The 23,319-nt window shown below is 38.4% G+C and overlaps 1 protein-coding gene across 1 annotated transcript in view; it reads right to left on the bottom strand.

The window, feature by feature from the left end:
• The window catches only part of LOC121373623 (tyrosine-protein kinase RYK-like), a 139,880-nt gene that overhangs the window by 5,414 nt on the left and 111,147 nt on the right, over positions 1–23,319 (bottom strand). Inside the window, exons 5-12 of the mRNA XM_041500327.1 lie at positions 21,916–21,972; positions 19,284–19,443; positions 17,560–17,642; positions 11,842–11,973; positions 11,064–11,147; positions 8,373–8,575; positions 7,128–7,237; positions 206–365 (exon numbers count right to left, since the gene is read on the bottom strand). Coding sequence (XP_041356261.1) covers positions 206–365; positions 7,128–7,237; positions 8,373–8,575; positions 11,064–11,147; positions 11,842–11,973; positions 17,560–17,642; positions 19,284–19,443; positions 21,916–21,972 — 989 coding nt within the window. The remainder of the gene's footprint in view (positions 1–205; positions 366–7,127; positions 7,238–8,372; positions 8,576–11,063; positions 11,148–11,841; positions 11,974–17,559; positions 17,643–19,283; positions 19,444–21,915; positions 21,973–23,319) is intronic.

Raw genomic sequence — 23,319 nt, 5'->3', positions numbered from 1 at the left:
GAGATTTTACGATCAGTTCGTTCTATGCAGTAGTTCATTCTAAGGATGTTCGTTATAAGTGTACTTTACTATATTTTTAAAATATTTATCAAGCATCTATTAAAGTAATACATACAACATCACTAACTAGAGAGAACTATCAATTTGGCAATAGTCAACAGTATTTTTAAAAGATTTATCAAACATCTGTTAAACTAATACATACAACATCGCTAGCCGGAGAAAAGCGTCGATCAAGCAATGCCTCAACTGCCATCCACTTGACGGGTCTGTTTTCGTTGTCTCCGAGACAGTCATAGTCCGCCGGAAACAGGTCCCGCGACAACGCATTGTCCGTGATCTTCACTATATAGTCACCATCAACACTGGAAAACAAGTAAAACATAGTTAAATATAGAGGATTTGTCACGAGTATTTTTTAATATGGAAAATATCAACAGTCTATGTTAATTGGTATTTGTCGAGGCTCTGCTATGTTTCACATTTACAGTTTGATGTACTTACACACAGTTCTATGCTTTACATTTACAGTTTGATGTACTTACACACAGTTCTATGCTTCACATTTACAGTTTGATGTACTTACTCACAGTTCTATGTTTCACATTTACAGTTTGATGTACTTACACACAGTGCTATGTTTCACAGTTACAGTTTGATGAACTTACACACAGTGCTATGTTTCACAGTTAGTTTGATGTACTTACACACAGTTCTGTTTCACAGTTACAGTTTTATGTACTTACACACAGTTCTATGCTTCACATTTACAGTTTGACTTACTTACACACAGTGCTGTTTCACAGTTACAGTTTGAAGTACTTACACACAGTTCTGCTTCACAGTTACAGTTTGACTTACTTACACACAGTGCTGTTTCACATTTAGTTTTTTGTACAGGTCTGTTTCATATTTACTGTTTGATATAATTACACACAGTTCTATGATTCACATCTACATTTTATGTACTTACACACAGTTCTGTTTGACATATACAGTTTGATATACATGCACATAGTTCCATGTTTAACATTTACAGTTTGATGTACTTACACAGTTCTGTTTCACATTTACAGTTTGATGTACTTACACACAGTTCTATGTTTCACATTTACAGTTTGATGTACTTACACACAGTGCTATTTCACATTTACAGTTTTTTGTACTTACAGTTCTATGATTCGCATTTACATTTTATGTACTTACACACAGTTCTGTTTCACATTTACAGTTTTTTGTACTTACAGTTCTATGATTCGCATTTACAGTTTTTTGTACTTATAAAGTTCTGTTTAACATATACAGTTTGATATACATGTACATAGTTCCATGTTTTCACATTTACAGTTTGATGTACTTACACACAGTACTATGTTTGACATTCACAGTTTGACATACTTACACACAGTTCTGTTTGACATTTACAGTTTGATGTACTTACACACAGTTGTGTGTTGCGGTGTCCTTGTGTATGACATTTACAGTTTGATGTACTTAAACACAGTTGTGTCTCGCGATATCTTTGTGTCTGACATTTACAGTTTGATGTACTTACACACAGTTCTGTTTCACATTTACAGTTTGATGTACTTACACACAGTTGTGTGTTGCGATATCTTTGTGTTTGAAATTTAGTGTTTGATGTACTTACACACAGTTGTGTGTCACGATGTCCTTGTGTATGACATTTACAGTTTGATGTACTTACACACAGTTGTGTGTTGCGATGTCCTTGTGTATGACATTTACAGTTTGGTGTACTTACAAACAGTTGTGAGTTGCAATGTCTTTGTGTATGACATTTACAGTTTGATGTACTTACACACAGTTGCCTGTTGCGATGTGCTTGTGTATGACATTTACAGTTTGATGTACTTACACACAGTTGTGTGTCGCGATGTCCTTGTGTATGTGATTTACAGTTTGATGTACTTACACACATTTGTGTGTCACGATGTCCTTGTGTATGACATTTACAGTTTGATGTACTTACACACAGTTGCCTATTGCGATGTCCTTGTGTATGACGTTTACAGTTTGATGTACTTACACACAGTTACCTGTTGCGATGTCATTGTGTATGACATTTACAGTTTGATGTACTTACACACAGTTGCGTGTCGCGATGTCCTTGTGTATGACGTTTACAGTTTGATGTCCTTACACACAGTTGCCTGTCGCGATGTCCTTGTGTATGACATTTACAGTTTGATGTACTTACACACAGTTGCCTGTTGCGATGTCCTTGTGTATGACATTTACAGTTTGATGTACTTACACACAGTTGCGTGTCGCGATGTCCTTGTGTTTGACATTTACAGTTTGATGTACTTACACACAGTTGCGTGTTGCGATGTCTTTGTGTTTGAAATTTACAGTTTGATGTACTTACACACAGTTGCGTGTCGCGATGTCCTTGTGTATGACGTTTACAGTTTGATGTACTTACACACAGTTGTGTGTTGCGATGTCTTTGTGTTTGACATTCTGATGTACTTACACACAGTTGTGTGTTGCGATATCTTTGTGTATGACATTTACAGTTTGATGTACTTACACACAGTTGCATGTTGCGATGTCTTTGTGTTTGAAATTTACAGTTTGATGTACTTACACAGAGTTGCGTGTCGCGATGTCCTTGTGTATGACCTTTACAGTTTGATGTACTTACACACAGTTGCCTGTTGCGTTGTCCTTGTGTATGACATTTACAGTTTGATGTACTTACACACAGTTGCATGTTGCGATGTCTTTGTGTTTGAAATTTACAGTTTGATGTACTTACACACAGTTGCGTGTCGCGATGTCCTTGTGTATGACCTTTACAGTTTGATGTACTTACACACAGTTGCGTGTTGCGATGTCCTTGTGTATAACGTTTACAGTTTGATGTACTTACACAGTTACCTGTTGCGATGTCCTTGTGTATGACGTTTACAGTTTGATGTACTTACACACAGTTGCGTGTCGCAATGTCCTTGTGTATGACGTTTACAGTTTGATGTACTTACACACAGTTGCCTGTTGTGATGTCCTTGTGTATGACATTTACAGTTTGATGTACTTACACACAGTTGCGTGTCGCAATATTTCTGTGTTTGACATTTACAGTTTGATGTACTTACATAAGTTGTGTGTTGCGATGTCTTTGTGTTTGACATTCTGATGTACTTACACACAGTTGTGTGTTGCGATATCTTTGTGTATGACATTTACAGTTTGATGTACTTACACACATTTGCCTGTTGCGATGTCCTTGTGTATGACATTTACAGTGGTATGTACTTACACACAGTTGCCTGTTGCGATGTCCTTGTGTTTTGACATTTACAGTTTGATGTACTTACACACAGTTGCGTGTCGCGATATCTTTGTGTTTGACATTTATAGTTTGATGTACTTACACACAGTTGCCTGTTGCGATGTGCTTGTGTATGATATTTACAGTTTGATGTACTTACACACAGTTGCATGTCGCGATGTCCTTGTGTATGACATTTACAGTTTGATGTACTTACACACAGTTGCATGTCGCGATGTCCTTGTGTATGTGATTTACAGTTTGATGTACTTACACAGAGTTGCCTGTTGCGATGTCCTTGTGTATGATGTTTACAGTTTGATGTACTTACACACAGTTACCTGTTGCGATGTCATTGTGTATGACGTTTACAGTTTGATGTACTTACACACAGTTGCGTGTCGCGATGTCCTTGTGTATGACGTTTACAGTTTGATGTACTTACACACAGCTGCGTGTCGCGATGTCCTTGTGTATGACGTTTACAGTTTGATGTACTTACACACAGTTGTGTGTTGCGATGTCTTTGTGTTTGACATTCTGATGTACTTACACACAGTTGTGTGTTGCGATATCTTTGTGTATGATATTTACAGTTTGATGTACTTACACACAGTTGCATGTTGCGATGTCTTTGTGTTTGAAATTTACAGTTTGATGTACTTACACAGAGTTGCGTGTCGCGATGTCCTTGTGTATGACCTTTACAGTTTGATGTACTTACACACAGTTGCCTGTTGTGTTGTCCTTGTGTATGACATTTACAGTTTGATGTACTTACACACAGTTGCGTGTTGCAATGTCTTTGTGTTTGAAATTTACAGTTTGATGTACTTACACACAGTTGCTTGTCGCGATGTCCTTGTGTATGACCTTTACAGTTTGATGTACTTACACACAGTTGCGTGTTGCGATGTCCTTGTGTATGACGTTTACAGTTTGATGTACTTACACAGTTACCTGTTGCGATGTCCTTGTGTATGACATTTACAGTTTGATGTACTTACACACAGTTGCGTGTCGCGATGTCCTTGTGTATGACGTTTACAGTTTGATGTACTTACACACAGTTGCCTGTTGTGATGTCCTTGTGTATGACATTTACAGTTTGATGTACTTACACACAGTTGCGTGTCGCAATATTTCTGTGTTTGACATTTACAGTTTGATGTACTTACATACAGTTGTGTGTTGCGATGTCTTTGTGTTTGACATTCTGATGTACTTACACACAGTTGTGTGTTGCGATATCTTTGTGTATGACATTTACAGTTTGATGTACTTACACACATTTGCCTGTTGCGATGTCCTTGTGTATGACATTTACAGTTTGATGTACATACACACAGTTGCCTGTTGCGTTGTCCTTGTGTATGACATTTACAGTGTTATGTACTTACACACAGTTGCCTGTTGCGATGTCTTTGTGTTTTGACATTTACAGTTTGATGTACTTACACACAGTTGCGTGTCGCGATATCTTTGTGTTTGACATTTATAGTTTGATGTACTTACACACAGTTGCCTGTTGCGATGTGCTTGTGTATGACATTTACAGTTTGATGTACTTACACACAGTTGCATGTCGCGATGTCCTTGTGTATGACATTTACAGTTTGATGTACTTACACACAGTTGCATGTCGCGATGTCCTTGTGTATGTGATTTACAGTTTGATGTACTTACACAGAGTTGCCTGTTGCGATGTCCTTGTGTATGACGTTTACAGTTTGATGTACTTACACACAGTTACCTGTTGCGATGTCATTGTGAATGATGTTTACAGTTTGATGTACTTACACACAGTTGCGTGTCGCGATGTCCTTGTGTATGATGTTTACAGTTTGATGTACTTACACACAGTTGCGTGTCGCGATGTCCTTGTGTATGACGTTTACAGTTTGATGTACTTACACACAGTTGTGTGTTGCGATGTCTTTGTGTTTGACATTCTGATGTACTTACACACAGTTGCCTGTCGCGATGTCCTTGTGTATGACATTTACAGTTTGATGTACTTACACACAGTTGCGTGTCGCGATGTCCTTGTGTTTGACATTTACAGTTTGATGTACTTACACACAGTTGCGTGTCGCGATGTCCTTGTGTATGACGTTTACAGTTTGATGTACTTACACACAGTTGCGTGTCGCGATGTCCTCGTGTATGACGTTTACAGTTTGATGTACTTACACACAGTTGCGTGTCGCGATGTCTTTGTGTATGACGTTTACAGTTTGATGTACTTACACACAGTTGCCTGTTGCGATGTCCTTGTGTATGACGTTTACAGTTTGATGTACTTACACACAGTTGCGTGTCGCGATGTCCTTGTGTATGACATTTACAGTTTGATGTACTTACACACAGTTGCGTGTTGCGATATCTTTGTGTTTGACATTTACAGTTTGATGTACTTACACACAGTTGTGTGTTGCGATGTCTTTGTGTTTGACATTCTGATGTACTTATACACAGTTGTGTGTTGCGATATCTTTGTGTATGACATTTACAGTTTGATGTACTTACACACAGTTGCGTGTCGCGATGTCCTTGTGTATGACCTTTACAGTTTGATGTACTTACACACAGTTGCCTGTTGCGTTGTCCTTTTGTATGACATTTACAGTTTGATGTACTTACACACAGTTGCGTGTTGCGATGTCTTTGTGTTTGAAATTTACAGTTTGATGTACTTACACACAGTTGCGTGTCGCGATGTCCTTGTGTATGACGTTTACAGTTTGATGTACTTACACACAGTTGCGTGTCGCGATGTCCTCGTGTATGACCTTTACAGTTTGATGTACTTACACACAGTTGCGTGTCGCGATGTCTTTGTGTATGATGTTTACAGTTTGATGTACTTACACACAGTTGCCTGTTGCGATGTCCTTGTGTATGACGTTTACAGTTTGATGTACTTACACACAGTTGCGTGTCGCGATGTCCTTGTGTATGACATTTACAGTTTGATGTACTTACACACAGTTGCGTGTCGCGATATCTTTGTGTTTGACATTTACAGTTTGATGTACTTACACACAGTTGTGTGTTGCGATGTCTTTGTGTTTGACATTCTGATGTACTTACACACAGTTGTGTGTTGCGATGTCTTTGTGTTTGAAATTTACAGTTTGATGTACTTACACACAGTTGCGTGTCGCGATGTCCTTGTGTATGACCTTTACAGTTTGATGTACTTACACACAGTTGCCTGTTGCGTTGTCCTTGTGTATGACATTTACAGTTTGATGTACTTACACACAGTTGCGTGTTGCGATGTCTTTGTGTTTGAAATTTACAGTTTGATGTACTTACACACAGTTGCGTGTCGCGATGTCCTTGTGTATGACCTTTACAGTTTGATGTACTTACACACAGTTGCGTGTTGCGATGTCCTTGTGTATGACGTTTACAGTTTGATGTACTTACACAGTTACCTGTTGCGATGTCCTTGTGTATGACGTTTACAGTTTGATGTACTTACACACAGTTGCGTGTCGCGATGTCCTTGTGTATGACGTTTACAGTTTGATGTACTTACACACAGTTGCCTGTTGTGATGTCCTTGTGTATGACATTTACAGTTTTATGTACTTACACACAGTTGCCTGTTGCGATGTCCTTGTGTTTGACATTTACAGTTTGATGTACTTACACACAGTTGCGTGTCGCGATATCTTTGTGTTTGACATTTATAGTTTGATGTACTTACACACAGTTGTGTGTTGTGATGTCTTTGTGTTTGACATTCTGATGTACTTACACACAGTTGTGTGTTGCGATATCTTTGTGTATGATGTTTACAGTTTGATGTACTTACACACAGTTGCGTGTTGCGATGTCTTTGTGTATGACTTTTTTCCGGTGCAGATACTGAATACCTCGGATGATTTGAATGGCCATGTACACCAGCGGCTGTGTTGATAACGTCTGACAACACAAAAACAAACACAATGTACTATACAATTGTCACAGTAACAACAAAAATATTAACTATTAATAGCTACTGATATATTTAGATGGCAGCCACTTATTGTCAATATCATTTTGAACAAAAACATTTATCTAAAATGCCACAAATTGCACCTCCAATTCAAAATCTACTGTAATTATTGTTGTTACATATTACTAAAACATACACAACAGTTTATTATTGTGATACAATAAAGAATGCCACAAGCATTTTAGTACTGACACCATTGTAGAAAAACCTAATTCTACTAATAGGCTTTCAACAGCCAATATAGGCATGGTACATTTGTATACAGTAACCAAACAGAAATCAGCCAATAAGAAAACTTTAGTCTGGGTGCATGGATGGATAGAGGATGGACAGAGGATGGACGGAAGGATAATGAAGAGATGTACTGATGGATTGACAGATTGATGAAGGACAGGTAAACAGATGAATGGATTGGATGGATGATAGATGGATGAATAAAGAAGATGGATGATGCATGTAATGAATGGATAGTTGAATAAAGAAGATGGTTGAATGCATGTATGGGATGGATAGTTGAATAAAGATGGATGAATGCATGTCTGGATGGATAGTTGAATAAAGAAGATGGATGAATGCATGTACTGGATGGATAGTTGAATAAAGAAGATGGATGAATGCATGTCCCGGATGGATAGTTGAATAAAGAAGATGGATGAATGTATGTACCGGATGGATAGTTGAATAAAGAAGATGGATGAATGCATGTACTGGATGGATAGTGAATAAAGAAGATGGATGGATGAATGCATGTACTGGATGGACATATGAATAAAGAAGATGGATGAATGCATGTACTGGATGGACAGATGAATAAAGAAGATGGATGAATGCATGTCCCGGATGGATAGTTGAATAAAGAAGATGGATGGATGAATGCATGTACTGGATGGATAGTTGAATAAAGAAGATGGATGAATGTATACAATGGATGGATAGATGGATGGCTGGCTTTTTTGAATGGGTGCATAAATGTATTGGTGGAATGATAAATGGGCAATAACATACTCTTGGTATTACCAAAAATACAATCATTTTTAAAGAACTATAAGCTCTGTGACTTACATATCTCGACCCACACTCGGACATCCGACATTTCTGCAGGAACTTTTTGAGATTGCCCTCGTTAGAGAACGGGTAGATCATGTAGGGCTGGCAGTCGGTCTCGACGCACGTGGCAATCAGCGGGTTCACGTTGGGACTGACGAAACCCTTCAACATGCAGCTCTCCATGAAAAACACCTGAACCTGGTCCGCCCTGGCCTGGTCTGAAAAAATCAAAATAGACAGGCTAATCACACTGGTAATATAGCAGAGATGACAATGACATCATGCAATGGAGAAAACTTTAAAGAATCTTCAAAAGTTGGGTTTTCCTGTGAGATTTTTATCAAAGAACAAGAATTCCAAGGAATTAAATATCTTGTCTTCCATAAAAGTATAAAATGTTGCCGACAATTCACAGTACTCATAGTAATTCAACCCCAAAAAACTCTTAGTCCATACAAATATATTTCTCAGATCCAAGTAAAAAGTTAAATTTCTGGCCAAGTTTGTGAAAGTTAATTACTGTAAAGTTTTATAAAACAGTTTGTTGAAGTTGATTAGTTTTAGGTTTTAAAAATTCACATGTATTTAATCTAAGATTTCACAAAGCTTTGGGGATTTTTATTTCATTTTTGTCTTCCTTGGAGAGTAATCCCCCATAATTCCTCTTACCAAAAATAAATTCATCCCAAATATAGTTATCCCCCTTTGTCCATTCCACAACCTGATTTTTTCCCTTCAATTATTAGTTTAATCACACGATTTATGACATTAAATAAAAAACAAACTTATAAAAACAAATACTAGTGTATATTAAATAAATATTTGGAAAATAACAAAAACAATGAAAAGCTACTGTTTTCTTTTTCCATTTCTAGTGCCTATTTTTAACAACTAAAAATAACATTTATACTACTCAAAAGAATTTAAGGGTCAAAAATTTATAACCAAATAAGTTTCAGAGTGTATTAGATTGATGATGTAAACTACATCAATTTTTTTTTTTATTGTTCCATATTTACAAAAAACCACAAATAAACGTCACTGTATACAAGAAAGTCACATGACATGCTGTCAAAGTTGAAGGTTGTCAAACATGGATTTTACACATTAGAACGTTCGTTTAATAGTGTGTGAATCCACCCCTGGCGCGAATACACTCGACACATTGTTGCCTCATGCTGTTGATCAGACGTGTGAAGAACTCTTGGGGAATGGTCTGCCACTCTGCCATAAGAAGTTGACCCAGATCATGAAGGTTGGCCGGAGGGGAATGGTTATCCCGAACTCTCCTGCCTAATTCGTCCCAGGCGTCTCTATTGGGGCCAAGTCAGGCGAATATGCTGGCCAATCCATCCTGGCGATACCTTGTTGTCTGAGAAAGTCCGTTACCACCCTGGCGCGGTGGGGTCTGGCATTGTCATCCTGCAGAACTGCCCCGCCGCCAATCTGCTGAAGGCCTGGGAGAACCAACGGCCGGATAATCTCATTCAGATAGCGGATTCCATTCAGATTGCCATCCACCACATAGAGGGGGGTCCTGTGGTGGATAGAGATGCCGCCCCACACCATGACGCTGCCACCACCGAACCGGTGACGTTGTCTAACGTTAACGTCAGCGAAGCGCTCCCCAGGACGTCTGTAGACACGAACCCGACCGTCGTTGAACTGGAGACTAAACCTGGACTCATCAGTGAACATCACTCGACCCCAATGAACACGTTTCCACCGCAGATGAAGTGTGCACCAGTGACATCTGGCCGTTCTGTGACTTGGTAGGAGTGGTGGTCGAACAGCCTGGCGACAGCAGCGTAGATTATTGGCTCTCAGACGATAGCATATGGTTTGATCAGACACTCGAGTTCCAGTCACAGTCCGCAGATTGTCATGTAATCGGCGTGCAGTGGTTGTGCGTTGACGTAGAGCCATATTGGTGATGTAGCGGTCCTCTCTATTTGTAGTGCTTCGGGGTCTTCCCGAACGTTGACGATTTCGAACAGAATTCGTTGCTTGGTACCGTTGCCACAGTCGGCCAACGACACTCTGACTGACACCAAGTCTCAGAGCAACATTTCTTTGCATATTGCCATCCTGAAGCCAAGCAATAGCCCTTCCTCGATCTTCGATAGTCAGTTGAAGTCGTACCATTGTCGAATTTGGAGTGTGCACCGTACATGAACGCAAGCTCCAATTATACGGAAATTCAGCATTGGGAACATGGAATACACGTGCAAAGCGTGCAAATGAAGTGCTTTGTGAAAAAGCAAGTTATGGGCACTTAGCAGACCTTTCGCTTTCGCCCTAATTTACGTGCAAATGTAAGCATGTTTTCGCCATTAGAACTAGTCGACAGTGTCAATGACAGTGGATTTTAATTCATGTATGGGTTGCTTAGACCCACTTTCGTCAAAATGGAACAATACCATGCGTGACATTATGGTCTAGCTAATATAATTGACATTCAGAAAATAATGTCGAAAATATCGTCTGACCCTTAAATTCTTTTGAGTAGTATACATTTTATTACTATGTATTGATTTTACAACATCTGTCTATTTACATATTTCACTGCTACACAAATAATTAGTATTGTTATGTCCGTGTCCTGACACAGAGTTATATTAGTAGATGTAAGTATGGATTTTACAACATCTGTATATTTACATATTACAGGAATAATTAGTAAGATTATGTCCTCGACATGATTACCTGACAGAGTTTTAACATATACTTCCGTTTCTACTTCATTCTCTTCACCAACAAGCGTGCCATGGTATATTCTGCCAAATGTCCCTGAAATTAATTTTAGAATGCTTATATAAACCATACATGTATATGTTATGTGGATGGATGAATGGATGGACAATGGGATATATGGATGGACTGATGACAACTAGATATGTGAGTAGATGAATGGTTGGATGAATGATGGCAGGGATGATGGATGGATGGATGGATGGATGGATGGATGGATGGATGGATGGACGAATGATGGCAGGTATGATGGGTGGATGGGTGGCTAAAGGCATCGATGGAAGGATGGATTAAGGGTTGGTGGGGTTTTGAGTGGATGGATGGATGGATGGATGGATGGATGGACAGATGGACAGATAGATAGTGGAAGGAATGGATGGAAGGATGGGTTACAGTGGGTGGTTTTGGATAGATGAATAGATTATGGGTGAATGGTTTTAGATGGATGGAAGGATTGATGGAGGGATGGATGGATGGACGGACGGACGGACAGACATAAGGACAGATGGATGGATGGATGGATGGATGGATGGATGGATGATGAATATGCTTAAGAAATAATTTTGTTTACATTTGAGTAATAATGAACTAAACAAAATGTTCTGCCATTTATTAAAACCTTTATTAAGTAGTCCTGCTCTTGACCACTCATTTACAGTGAGAGTAGTATTTAAGCAAGAAAAGAATAATCAAATATGGAGTTTAGTAGAATAAACTAATCAAGAAAACATACCTTCGAGAAGCAAGTCTCCCAGAGACACTCTCTTTCTCTCGATGGCTATTTCATTAAGGACCGACTTGATGTCCACTGGTTTCAGCTCCGACACAGGGCCGGGGGAGATCCCTCGACGGAAATTCGGGAGGCCTGAAAACACAAACAAATTTATTACTTATATTTATAGTCCGTCCCACAGAAAACACCTTTTTTTCATGTTATGGAATTTATTACAAATTATTTATTTCTGAGCCGATTGATTTGTGCTTTGCACACAAATATAGTAATTTTTTGTTATTTCCAAAACACTTTTACTTTTCGTGTTATATTAAACCAAACTAAAATTATTTAAATATTTACAAAAACAGTTTTGTAGAATGATGAGATGTAGGGCCTCCACGAGTCCAAACTACTGGACCCGAGTACTCAAGGGTCTAACTCGACGTGGACCCGAGTACTCGGGGGTCTAACTCGACGTGGACCCGAGTACTCGGGGGTCTAACTCGACGTGGACCCGAGTACTCGGGGGTCTAACTCGATGTGGACCCGAGTACTCGAGGGTCTAACTCGAAGTGGACCCGAGTACTCGAGGGTCTAACTCGACGTGGACCCGAGTACTCGAGGGTCTAACTCGACGTGGACCCGAGTACTCGAGGGTCTAACTCGACGTGGACCCGAGTACGTGACACTTACACTAGATGATAATGAGACTACGGAGTAAAGTAAAATAGCATTGTGCATCTTAATTCCAGCACTGAACATAGATGTCAAATCACGCCATTGTATTACATTTAGAAACCGGTTGATATGTTCAGTGTTGTGATGGACGGACAGCCAGTTTAAAAAGAGAAACTAGCGCATGATCATATAATTATTTTGTAACTTATATCATTAATTATCTACTGCTGAAATAATTGTCCTACATTGTCCATTGTATTATAGTTGATCATTGTATTCCACCTTGTACGGGTACTCGAGTCATGTGAACAGACATGCCCGAGTACACGAGTACTTCTGAAGACCCTAATGGGACGGACTATAAGTCATTCTTCAATCTTAAAGGGACATTCCTGAGTTTGCAAAACAATGTAAGATGTTTCCGACTAATAAAATATTTCTACGATTAAACTTATATATTAAATATATTTTCTGGTTTAGAATATCAGTGTCTGTATATTCAATGTGTTTCTGGTCGTCTTAATATTTGTAAAATTTAGCCCAAACTGGATTTTGTCTTCAAATAATTTTGTACGTACGAAAAAATTATATTTTTGGAAATAAAGTGAAATTTAACCTAGTACAAATATTAGAACAATCAGAAACACGTTTAATATACAGCCATTAATATTTTATGCAGAAAAATATATTTGATATGTAATTACGATTGTCAAAAAGTCTTAGTTAGTCAACAGCATCATAAAAAGTGCAACAAACTCAGGAATGTCCCTTTAAGGATACTGCAGGTGAGATATATTGCACAAACCAACACATTGTATTTTGCAAGTAGTGAATTCACTACTTCACATTTCTCAATGTGGTTCTTGTTAAAAATTACTCCACTAGTCTAAACGTTAACAAGATATAGATTTGTTAAATTGTCAGTAACCTGACATATCATTTTCAAAGCAACTGGCTCTACAGTTATTTAAGCTATTTGTTTAACGACACCACTAGAGCACATTGATTAATTAATCATCGCCTATTGGATGTCAAATATTTGGTAATACTGACTCATAGTCATTAGAAGAAACCCGCTACATTTCTCTTAATGCAGCAAGGGATTTTTTATAATTATGCACTTTCTCACAGACAGGAAAGCACATACCATGGCCTTTGACCAGTTGTGGTGCACTAGCTAGAACACGAAAAACACCAATCAGCTGAATGAATCCCCCGAGGTGGTTCGATCCTGCGACACAACCACCTTAAGCGAGCAGTCAACCGACTGAGCTAAAGCCTCCCCAACAGTTATTAGCCAGCATAAAATAGTTATTACTTCTTTTCTGTACCATTAGCTTAAAGATTACTTAGTATTTACACCTTTTTGCCTAAATTATCAATGTTGGCAAATGCAACACATTTCTATTCATCCTGACCAGCCTCGGTTGTGTCGTGGTTAAGCCATTGGACATAAGGCTGGTAGGTACAGGGTTCGCAGCCCAGTACCGGCTCCCACCCAGAGCAAGTTTTTAATGACTCAATGGGTATGTGTACGGCCATTACACCCTCTTCTCTCTCACTAACCACTAACAATTAACAACTAACCCACTGTCCTGCACAGACAGCCCAGATAGCCAAGGTGTGTGCCCAGGATAGCGTGATTGAAGCTTACTTGGATATAAGCACGAAAATAAGTTGAAATGAAATGAAATATTCAGTAGTAGTTGAAATGAAATGAAATATTTAATAGTAGTTCAAAATTAATTTTATGTATAGTGAAAAGTGTATGTTTTGCTACCTTGGAAACTATATGTAGGTCAACAGCCTGAGTGTTTCCCCTTCCCCCTTTTCCCCTCAAAATATTACAATATTTCAGACAAAAAGAAAATTATTATGGCTGATAAATAAGGAAGTAAAATATTTAAAAAATTAAAATTTGTTCCTAAAAATTTCTTTTACAGTGAAAGAAAGACAGAAATATTTTATTTAACAATATATTCAACACATTTTAAACTATCATGGCTTTTGAGGTTCATGTTATTTCAACACGTGGTTAAGATAGAGAGGAAAGAAAGAAATGTTTTATTTAACGACGCACTCAACACATTTTATTTACGGTTATATGGCGTCAGACATATGGTTAAGGACCACACAGATTTTGAGAGGAAACCCGCTGTCGCCACTATATGGGTTACTCTTCCGATTAGCAGCAAGGGATCTTTTATTTGCGCTTCCCACAGGCAGGATAGCACAAACCATGGCCTTTGTTGAACCAGTTATGGATCACTGGTTGGTGCAAGTGGTTTACACCTACCCATTGAGCCTTGCGGAGCACTCACTCAGGTTTGGAGTCGGTATTTGGATTAAAAATCCCATGCCTCGAATGGGATCCGAACCCAGTACCTACCAGCCTGTAGACCGATGGCTTACCACGACGCCACCGAGGCCGGTAAAGATAGAGAGGAAACCTGGGGCCTAAAGCACTAAACTCTCGCAACTTTGCGATGCCACAGTGCAATTGTAAAAGACGTGCAAAGAGGATTATAGTAAGACTTTCATTCCACCTAGTAGTCAATTGAAATCATTCAAATGATTTACTGGTACTGTATTTAACATCAAATCAATATTGCACTACTGTATTGTAGGAAGGACATGTTCATATCATCATTTTGTAGGTAATTATAAATAATTTTCTGGTTGTGTATTTAATATCAAATCCATATTTCGTTCATAAAAACAGTATTTCACCGTTTCTTTTTAAATATCAGTACAGAATATAACCTCTATAATCCAAACACCCCTTATAAACCAGAGGCCTAATTCACTAAAGTCTCGTAACTTTGTGATCTCGCAGTGCAATTCTAAATGACTTGCAAAGAGGATGCTTTACTTTGTTGTCTAACAGCGCCTAAGAAACCTTATAAACCAAAGGCCTAATTCACTAAAGTCTCGCAACTTTGCGATCTCGCAGTGCAATTCTAAATGACTTGCAAACAGGATGCTTTACTTTGTTGTCTAACAGAGCCTAAGAGACCTTATAAACCAGAGGCCTAATTCACTAAAGTCTCGCAACTTTGCGATCTCGCAGTGCAATTCTAAATGACTTGCAAACAGGATGCTCTGTTGTCTAGCAGAGCCTAAGAGACCTTTGTGAATTGGGCCCCTGCAGTTCTATCAAAAAGCAGCAAGGGGTTTTTCTTGCTCTTTCCCACTGACAGGACATACATACATGTATGGTTGTTAATCTATGAATCACAGGACACTGGTTGGGATAGAGGAAAAAACAACAACTTAATACACTGAGGGGTATTGACCCTATGACCAATCACACATCAGGCAAGAGGAAACCCAATGTCGCCACTTCATGGGCTACTCTTTTCGATTAACAGCAAGGGATCTTTTATATGCACCATCCCATAGACAGGATAGCACATAACACAGCCTTTTAATATCACAAACTGCATTTTTCATATTTTAAAAAATGCACGTGCATCTGAAAAGTAACAGCTATGGAGTCGAGTTTTAGTCTATTTTCAGTGAGTATATCACCATTTTAATGTCACAGATTCATGTTTCTCTCAATTTTAACTTTATCCAAACATGTTACAGGTTTGTAGATTAACTCAACTTAGTGTTAATTTTCATGGATTGAAACTGGGGTATGTCCCTTTAACACTGAGCACTGAGCTAAATGCAATTGAAGTTGACACCATTGGAAAAGTGTATACACTGCGAGTGCAATTTGAGAAAAAGAAACATGTACATGGTTTTCCAGAGACCGAACCCCCCGGGGCAGACATGCTTGTAACCTTCGTGGTATATGAGCATGTTAAAGTATTACGCACGCACACCTTTAACATCTGCCCTGGATTGGGCCCCTGGCCTCCCAGAGACTGAACCCTGGAGCGGGCATGCTCGAAACCATCGTGGTATATGAGCATGCTAAAGTATAACACACGCATGTACTAATGGTGCAATTAAAACAAAGGGGCCTTGACAGGTAATTCCCAAAAGCAAAGACAGGTGTGTTAAACATTTGTACACGACTGCACACACGTAGGACTAACACACAGGCAAGTGTGACATTTTCACCTCTGTTTGAACAGCACCACATGTAAATCAACAGCTACATGTACACGTGTACATGTAGGCTCGTTTTGCAAATGGAATAAGGAATGCTTCGACAAGTTTGATTTTGTAGCTTGCTTTAACGGTTGTTGTGTAAATGTATTTGGTGGTCGGTTATATATTATTATAGCTTGGCATTGCAACTTTTAAAAAGTGTCAGAATATGTGGCCAGGACAGACATGCCTTAAACTTGTGTCCACGTTTTAATTCTTATAGCCGTGTCCTTAAAAAATCGTTCTTGTACATGTTATACATGTGTCCATAGTTTAAGCCATTGTTTGCCAAGCTGCCAAATGCACATTAACATTGAATGTGGCAAATATATTTCAGCCGAAAAATCACATTTCTGCATAGCATTTGATATCTTAAGCATTGGTTAAAATGGATAATAATGCAGGGGGGTTTGATCTCGCATACTATCATACCTCAGACTCTTTATCATTTAGGGGGTCTGAACGTAGTCCAGTGGTAAAGCGCTAACATGATGTGCGGTCGGTTTGGGATCGATCCCAGTCAGTGGACCCACTGAGTTATTTCTCGTTCCAGCCAGTGCACCACTGCTGGTATATCAAAGGCTGTGGTGTGTGCTATCTTGATTGTGGGATGGTGCATATAAATGATCCCTTGCTACTAATGAAAAAATGTAAGGGGTTTCACATCCAATAGCTGATGATCAATGAGTCAATGTGCTCTAGTGGTGTTGTTAAACAAAACAAACTTTAACTTATAAAATGGACAATAAAGCAGTGGGGATTGATTTCACATACTGTCATACCTCAGACTCTTATCATTTAACTATTTAACTAGTAAAATCTGTTTCCTTTTGATGCAAATGGACTATACATGTATACTAGAAGTTGGTTTATACAATATTTCTTTTGCAATCAAATACAGCATTTTGAATTGGCCATAATGTTAGAAGTTAAGGAGTAAATAACAACACTTACCAGCTCCACTTGCGTTGTTGGGCGTGTCTGGACGTAGAAACGTCTGACTCTGTGCCGTCAGTGCTTGCGAACTGCTACTGTCACTATGAAAAAGAAAAAATATTTAAATCAATTCAAGCCATGATGATTGTTTTAAAATAAATATTTATCTGTAGTATAGAAAGTATTATAATTGCTGTTCGAGAATTAATCACATGGGGATGAGTGAGTTTATTTGTTTTGTTTAACGACACTGCTAGAAGACATTTATGTATTAACTATCGGAGGCCTGACTCGGGATAGGCGTGTTCAAAACCCTAGTGGTACATGGACACGTTAAACCAGTTACTAAGCTAAGCTACTGGATGTCAAACATTTGGTATTTCTGACATAGTCTTAGAGACGAAACCCGCTACATTTTTCCATTATTAGCAAGAGATCTTTTATATGCACCATCCCACAGACAGCGTAACACATACCACGGCTTTTGATATACCAGTTGTGATGCACTGGCTGGAATGAGAAATAGCCCAAACAGCCTATACTACCGATGGGGATCGATTTCAGACTGATAGTGCATCAAGTGAGTGCTTTACCACTCATGATTCAGTGCCCCCGTGATTCAGAATTTATCACATGGGGATGAGTGAGAGGCACTGTAATTATTATTATGAGGGTGGGACACAGCTAAGTGGTAAAGTGCTAGCCTGACGCTTGGTTGGTCTAGGATCAATCCCTGTTGGTGGGCCCACTAGACTATTTTTTGTTCCAGTTAATGCTCCACAACTCCACAATTGTAACAAAGGCCATGATACATGCCATCTTCATAAATCAAGGCTAATATTCGTTCCTCGTATTCAGCCTTGATACATGTAGTCAAGATTACTGATATCCACTACTAGCGCCCTCTATTGGAAGAAAATTTGTAACACCGATTATGTCCCTTACACGATGACATCGCTGACCAATCACAGCATCGGTAACATGTGACAATCTTGAAAGCAATATCAGTGTTCGCCCACCAACATGGAGTTTACATAACAAGGGAATCTATATGGAGCATTGCGATTCGTTGCAATCAGATCTCATCGCATTCAATGAAATTTAAGCATTTTGTGGGACGATTTCTTGACGACATGTATCAAGGCTGAATACGAGGAACGAATATTAGCCTTGATTTATGAAGATGGATACATGCATGCACTGTTCTGATCCCATGCAATTCACAAATATAACTACCACACACAGTTTCTACATGAACTGGTATATATATATATCAATCGTTCTGCCTTTTTAACTTTTTTCTTTTCTCTTTTGCTTTATCGGGTGTGCCTGTATGAAGAGCAATGTAATCACGGAGTATATTTTAAAGTTGGAGGTCCAGGCACCGTTATTTTGATGCATGATCTGGGGGAAATGAAAATGTATATATATGAAGGTCCAAGTCTGTTTGGGGGTAGGGGTATATATTGGGGGCATGCTCTCCAAAGAAAATTTTGAATTTCAGGTACTGAAATAGAGCATTTCCAGCCTTCTAAACACACAGACACAGAACTCTATTTTGATGCCACTATACCGGATATAGAGATTTCAGGCATGTCTGTCCCAGGTCCGATCTCTGACATGGCCTGTGACCTGACCTGGAACAGATTCTGAACACAGTATTATGGAAAAGTAAGGGAACGACTCCCATAGTACCCTTTCATGACCCGTGGTGACTGACAATGGACAAGAACTACACTTACTAGTAGTTCATTCGTTTTGAGTATCTGTCTCCACCCTTCTGTGAGTTGAGGTAGTAGACTGCGACGGCGAGGGCGATGAGGAGAATGAAGGCGCAGGCGCAGCCCACAGCGATGTAGAAGATGTGTGTCGATGTCGTCAGGTTCCCAACCTTGCTTGGATCTGAAAGTGTAAGCAACAATTTCACACAATTAAAGTGACAGACCCTAGTTTTTAAACATTACGGTTCCCAACCTTGCTAGGATCTGAAGGTTTAAGCAACAATTTCACACAAATTATGTCTCACCTACCATAAACTTGATTTGGTGAATGAAAAAATAATTTGTGATTTAAAATTAAAGATATATCTATTTCTTAAAAAAGTAAAATAGAAAAAAATAATACATTGTATTTAAATTAAATTCAAATTTAAAAAAAAGGGAGTAATTTAAGACATTTAAAAAAAAATTGGTAATATGCAATGAGATAAACATTAGTACATGTAGATGCAACTCTATACCAAATTTCACAGTTTACAGTTGGTTAGAAATGGAGCAAACGTCTGAACCAAATTGTTAACAACTACGATAAATTACTCTCCTACCATTAATTACTATTACATTTCCCCCAAATTTTGTCAAGACACAAGTTGTGCAAAAATTATTACAGTGACACAGATTCCACATATGAGACTGTAACGATGTCGCCAGTATCAACTTCGCTGAGATAGCACAGGGCAAAATACATGCAGTTTTCTGCCGTCTGCCATTTTGCTTTTTCTATGGAATACCGTACTCTTCAAGAAGGGTGAAAGCTTTCAAAGTATGTGACATAATTAATATAAAATCAATTATCTCTAGTGGTATCTTTAAACAAACAAATATTACTAAAATAAAATTAATATGACATCATCATGTTTGCTTTTATATCATAACATGTTATGACATTGTTAGATTAAGTCATATCCTTCTTGGAGAATATTCCGTGAAAATGGCAGCCGGGACAAAATTACATGCTTTTTGCCCTGTGTGATCTCAGCGAAGTCGATATAGTTGACATGGTTATCATCTAGTATGTGAAATCTGTCTCATTGTAATGGTTTTTTCAAGATTTCTGTTTGGACAAAATGTGGGTAAAATCTAACATAAAATAAAAGCAGGAGAGCAATTTATTGTAGTTGTTAACATTTTGGTTCAGACTTTAGCTGAAAGCAAAAACTTAATGAGAGAGAGAGTTTGTTTTGTTTAACGACACCATTAGAGCACATTGATTAAGTAATCATGGGCTATTGGATGTCAAACATTTGGTAATTCTGACTCTTGTCATCAGAGGAAATCCGCTACATGTTTTCCTAATGCAACTAGGGATCTTTTATATGCACCATCCCAGACACAATAGCACATACCACGGCCTTTGATATACCAGTCGTGGTGCACTGGCTTCAACGAGAAATAGCCTAATGGGCCCACTGACGGGGATCGATCCCAAACCGACCATGCATGAAGTGTGCACTCTACCACTGGGCTACGTTCCACCGCTTGAAGTAACATAGAATCATGTGTATGTGTATGTGTATGTGTGCGTGTATGTGTGTGCGTGTGTGTGCATGCGCATGTGTGTGTGTGTGCGCGTGTGCATGTGTGTGCGCATATGTGTATGTATATATGTATACATATGTGTATGTTATCGTACTCTTGCCTCTTAATGATAGAATGGAATACAAAAGTTGACATTGGTGTCGATAAAGTAATACCTATATTTCACCTTTTCACTTCATCAAGAGGTGACAAAAACCATAAAAGAATAGCATAAATATTGATTCCTATGTATCAATTATGCAGTTTTATTTAGCATAACCAGTTTACCATATGTGTAAAATGTATTAAATGATGAGTGATGCATTTTAACTGCAGTTCTGTATATGTCAATAAACTATGCAAATGAGTACGACTGACTTGTACAATGTTCCACGAAGCAATCTTAACCCTAAGATCAACTTAAGTGCATAGGGCAGCTATGCGCTGAAGTTTAATCTTAGGGCTAAGATCGCTTCATAGAACGGGGCCCAGGGGCCTATTTCACTAAACTATCAGTTATACTGGTCACGCGTTTACACATGTTTGGCATCTATTTCACGTAGAAAATTGCATCATTACGGAAGATGGAGCATTTTAAAGACAAAAGTAAATGAAATATATGTATTTCTAACTATATTCTAACTACTATAGTAGTGATAAGAATTGTGGTTTAGTCGTACATTTACGTTTACATGCAAAACTAGGCTTACGATGTTTTGTGAAATTGGCCCCTGATCTGCGAAACTTGATAATGTTGCATGTGTTTGTCATATTATAATCTGAAGTGTAGAAATCTGAAGTCAGGGCTCGAAATGGCCTGTGGCCAGGTTGCCAAATGCAACCAATGTCCTGTTTGGGTGACTTAAATATTAAAAAATAATGGCATTAGTCGCCCAAATAATATTATCTTCTTTAGAGATATAACACATGAGCCACTGTTAATATTTGTATTCCACATTAAATTCAAACTCGTCGTTCACTTACAATAATTTGCTAACATGCATTATTCTTTTTTGGGCCACTATATGTTTTGGCGAATTTCGAACCCTGGAAGTGTAGGAAACGTAATTTAACAAACCTGCAGAACTCAAGTTGAATGTCTTCATGTGATTATAATCTTTCAGAAGTTCTCCATCTGAAATGAGACAAACAAACAACTACACTAACAATCACCACAATTACATTCACATGCTCGATATAGCCGACTGAAAGAAATGTTTTATTTAACGACGCACTCAACACATTGTATTTACGGTTACATGGTGTCAGACATATGATTAAGGACCACACAAATATTGAGAGAGGAAACCCACTGTCGCCACTTTATGGGCTATTCTTTTCGATTAGCAGCAAGGGATCTTTTATATGCACCATCCCACAGACAGCATAGTACATATCACGACCTTTGTTACACTAGTTGTGGAGAGCAGTGGCTGGAACGAGAAATAGCCCAATGGGTCCACCGATGGGGATCGATCCTAGACCGACCGCACATCAAGCGAACACTTTACCACTGGGCTACTTCCCGTCCCAAGCTAACTACAAGTGCAAAAGTTTCTAAATATCTTTTAGTCAAAAAAGATGTTAAAATTTGCTTAAAACCTGGTTTTTTGAGGGTATGTAAGAAATAGAATAATACATTCGTGTGCATTATAGATACCATTTATCTCACAACTCGTTTAAAAACGTATCAAACTTGCTTTTTCTCGTTAGATACATTTTAAAACTTGTTGTGAGATAAAGGGTATCTAACACCCATTCAAGTATTATTCTCTATATATCTATATACCGGTATATAATTTGTCATGTATCGCTCAACTGCATACAATATGCATGTATAGATACACAGAAATCAACGTAACCCTTCACAGTTTTTTTACATTAAAAAAGTTACAAACAACAACATAATTTGTCACGTATGCTTCAACTGTATATAATATGCATGCGTAGACACACAGCAATCAACCTTATAGCCTTCATATATTGTTTGACATTAAAAAAAAAAGTCACAAACATTGATATATCCAAGGGACATACATTACTTGTCATGTACAGTTCAGCTGCATAGAATGTACTTGCAGATAAACAGAAATGCAGCCCCATGTAGATTCACAAAAAAAAAAAAAAAAACCCTGAAAACAACCATCCACCCCAACCGTCAGCCATTTCTCTGACTTTTTCAACAAAAAAACAACAAAAGAGCTGTCCTATCAATCATGTTTAAATAAGACTTGTCATCCTCCGATGCATTTTGCATCTGAACAGCATACAAAGAACATGACAATACATACGTCTAAAGTATCCCGGGAGATGTGTCTTATATACCGGGTCACAACTATCACAGAAAAAGATCTCGTAACTTCATCCACCATTTGTAAAAAAAAAACGTACATAAGAATTACATAGCCTGACAGTAACAAATTACTCAGTGGTTAAATGTCAAACAACTGGGGAAAAAAAGGGGACTTGAAATTTAAATTGA

The sequence above is a fragment of the Gigantopelta aegis genome, chromosome 1, assembly GCF_016097555.1.
Source record: "Gigantopelta aegis isolate Gae_Host chromosome 1, Gae_host_genome, whole genome shotgun sequence".
Taxonomy (NCBI): Eukaryota; Metazoa; Mollusca; class Gastropoda; order Neomphalida; family Peltospiridae; genus Gigantopelta; species Gigantopelta aegis.
This window is presented reverse-complemented; position numbering and strand designations above follow the sequence as displayed.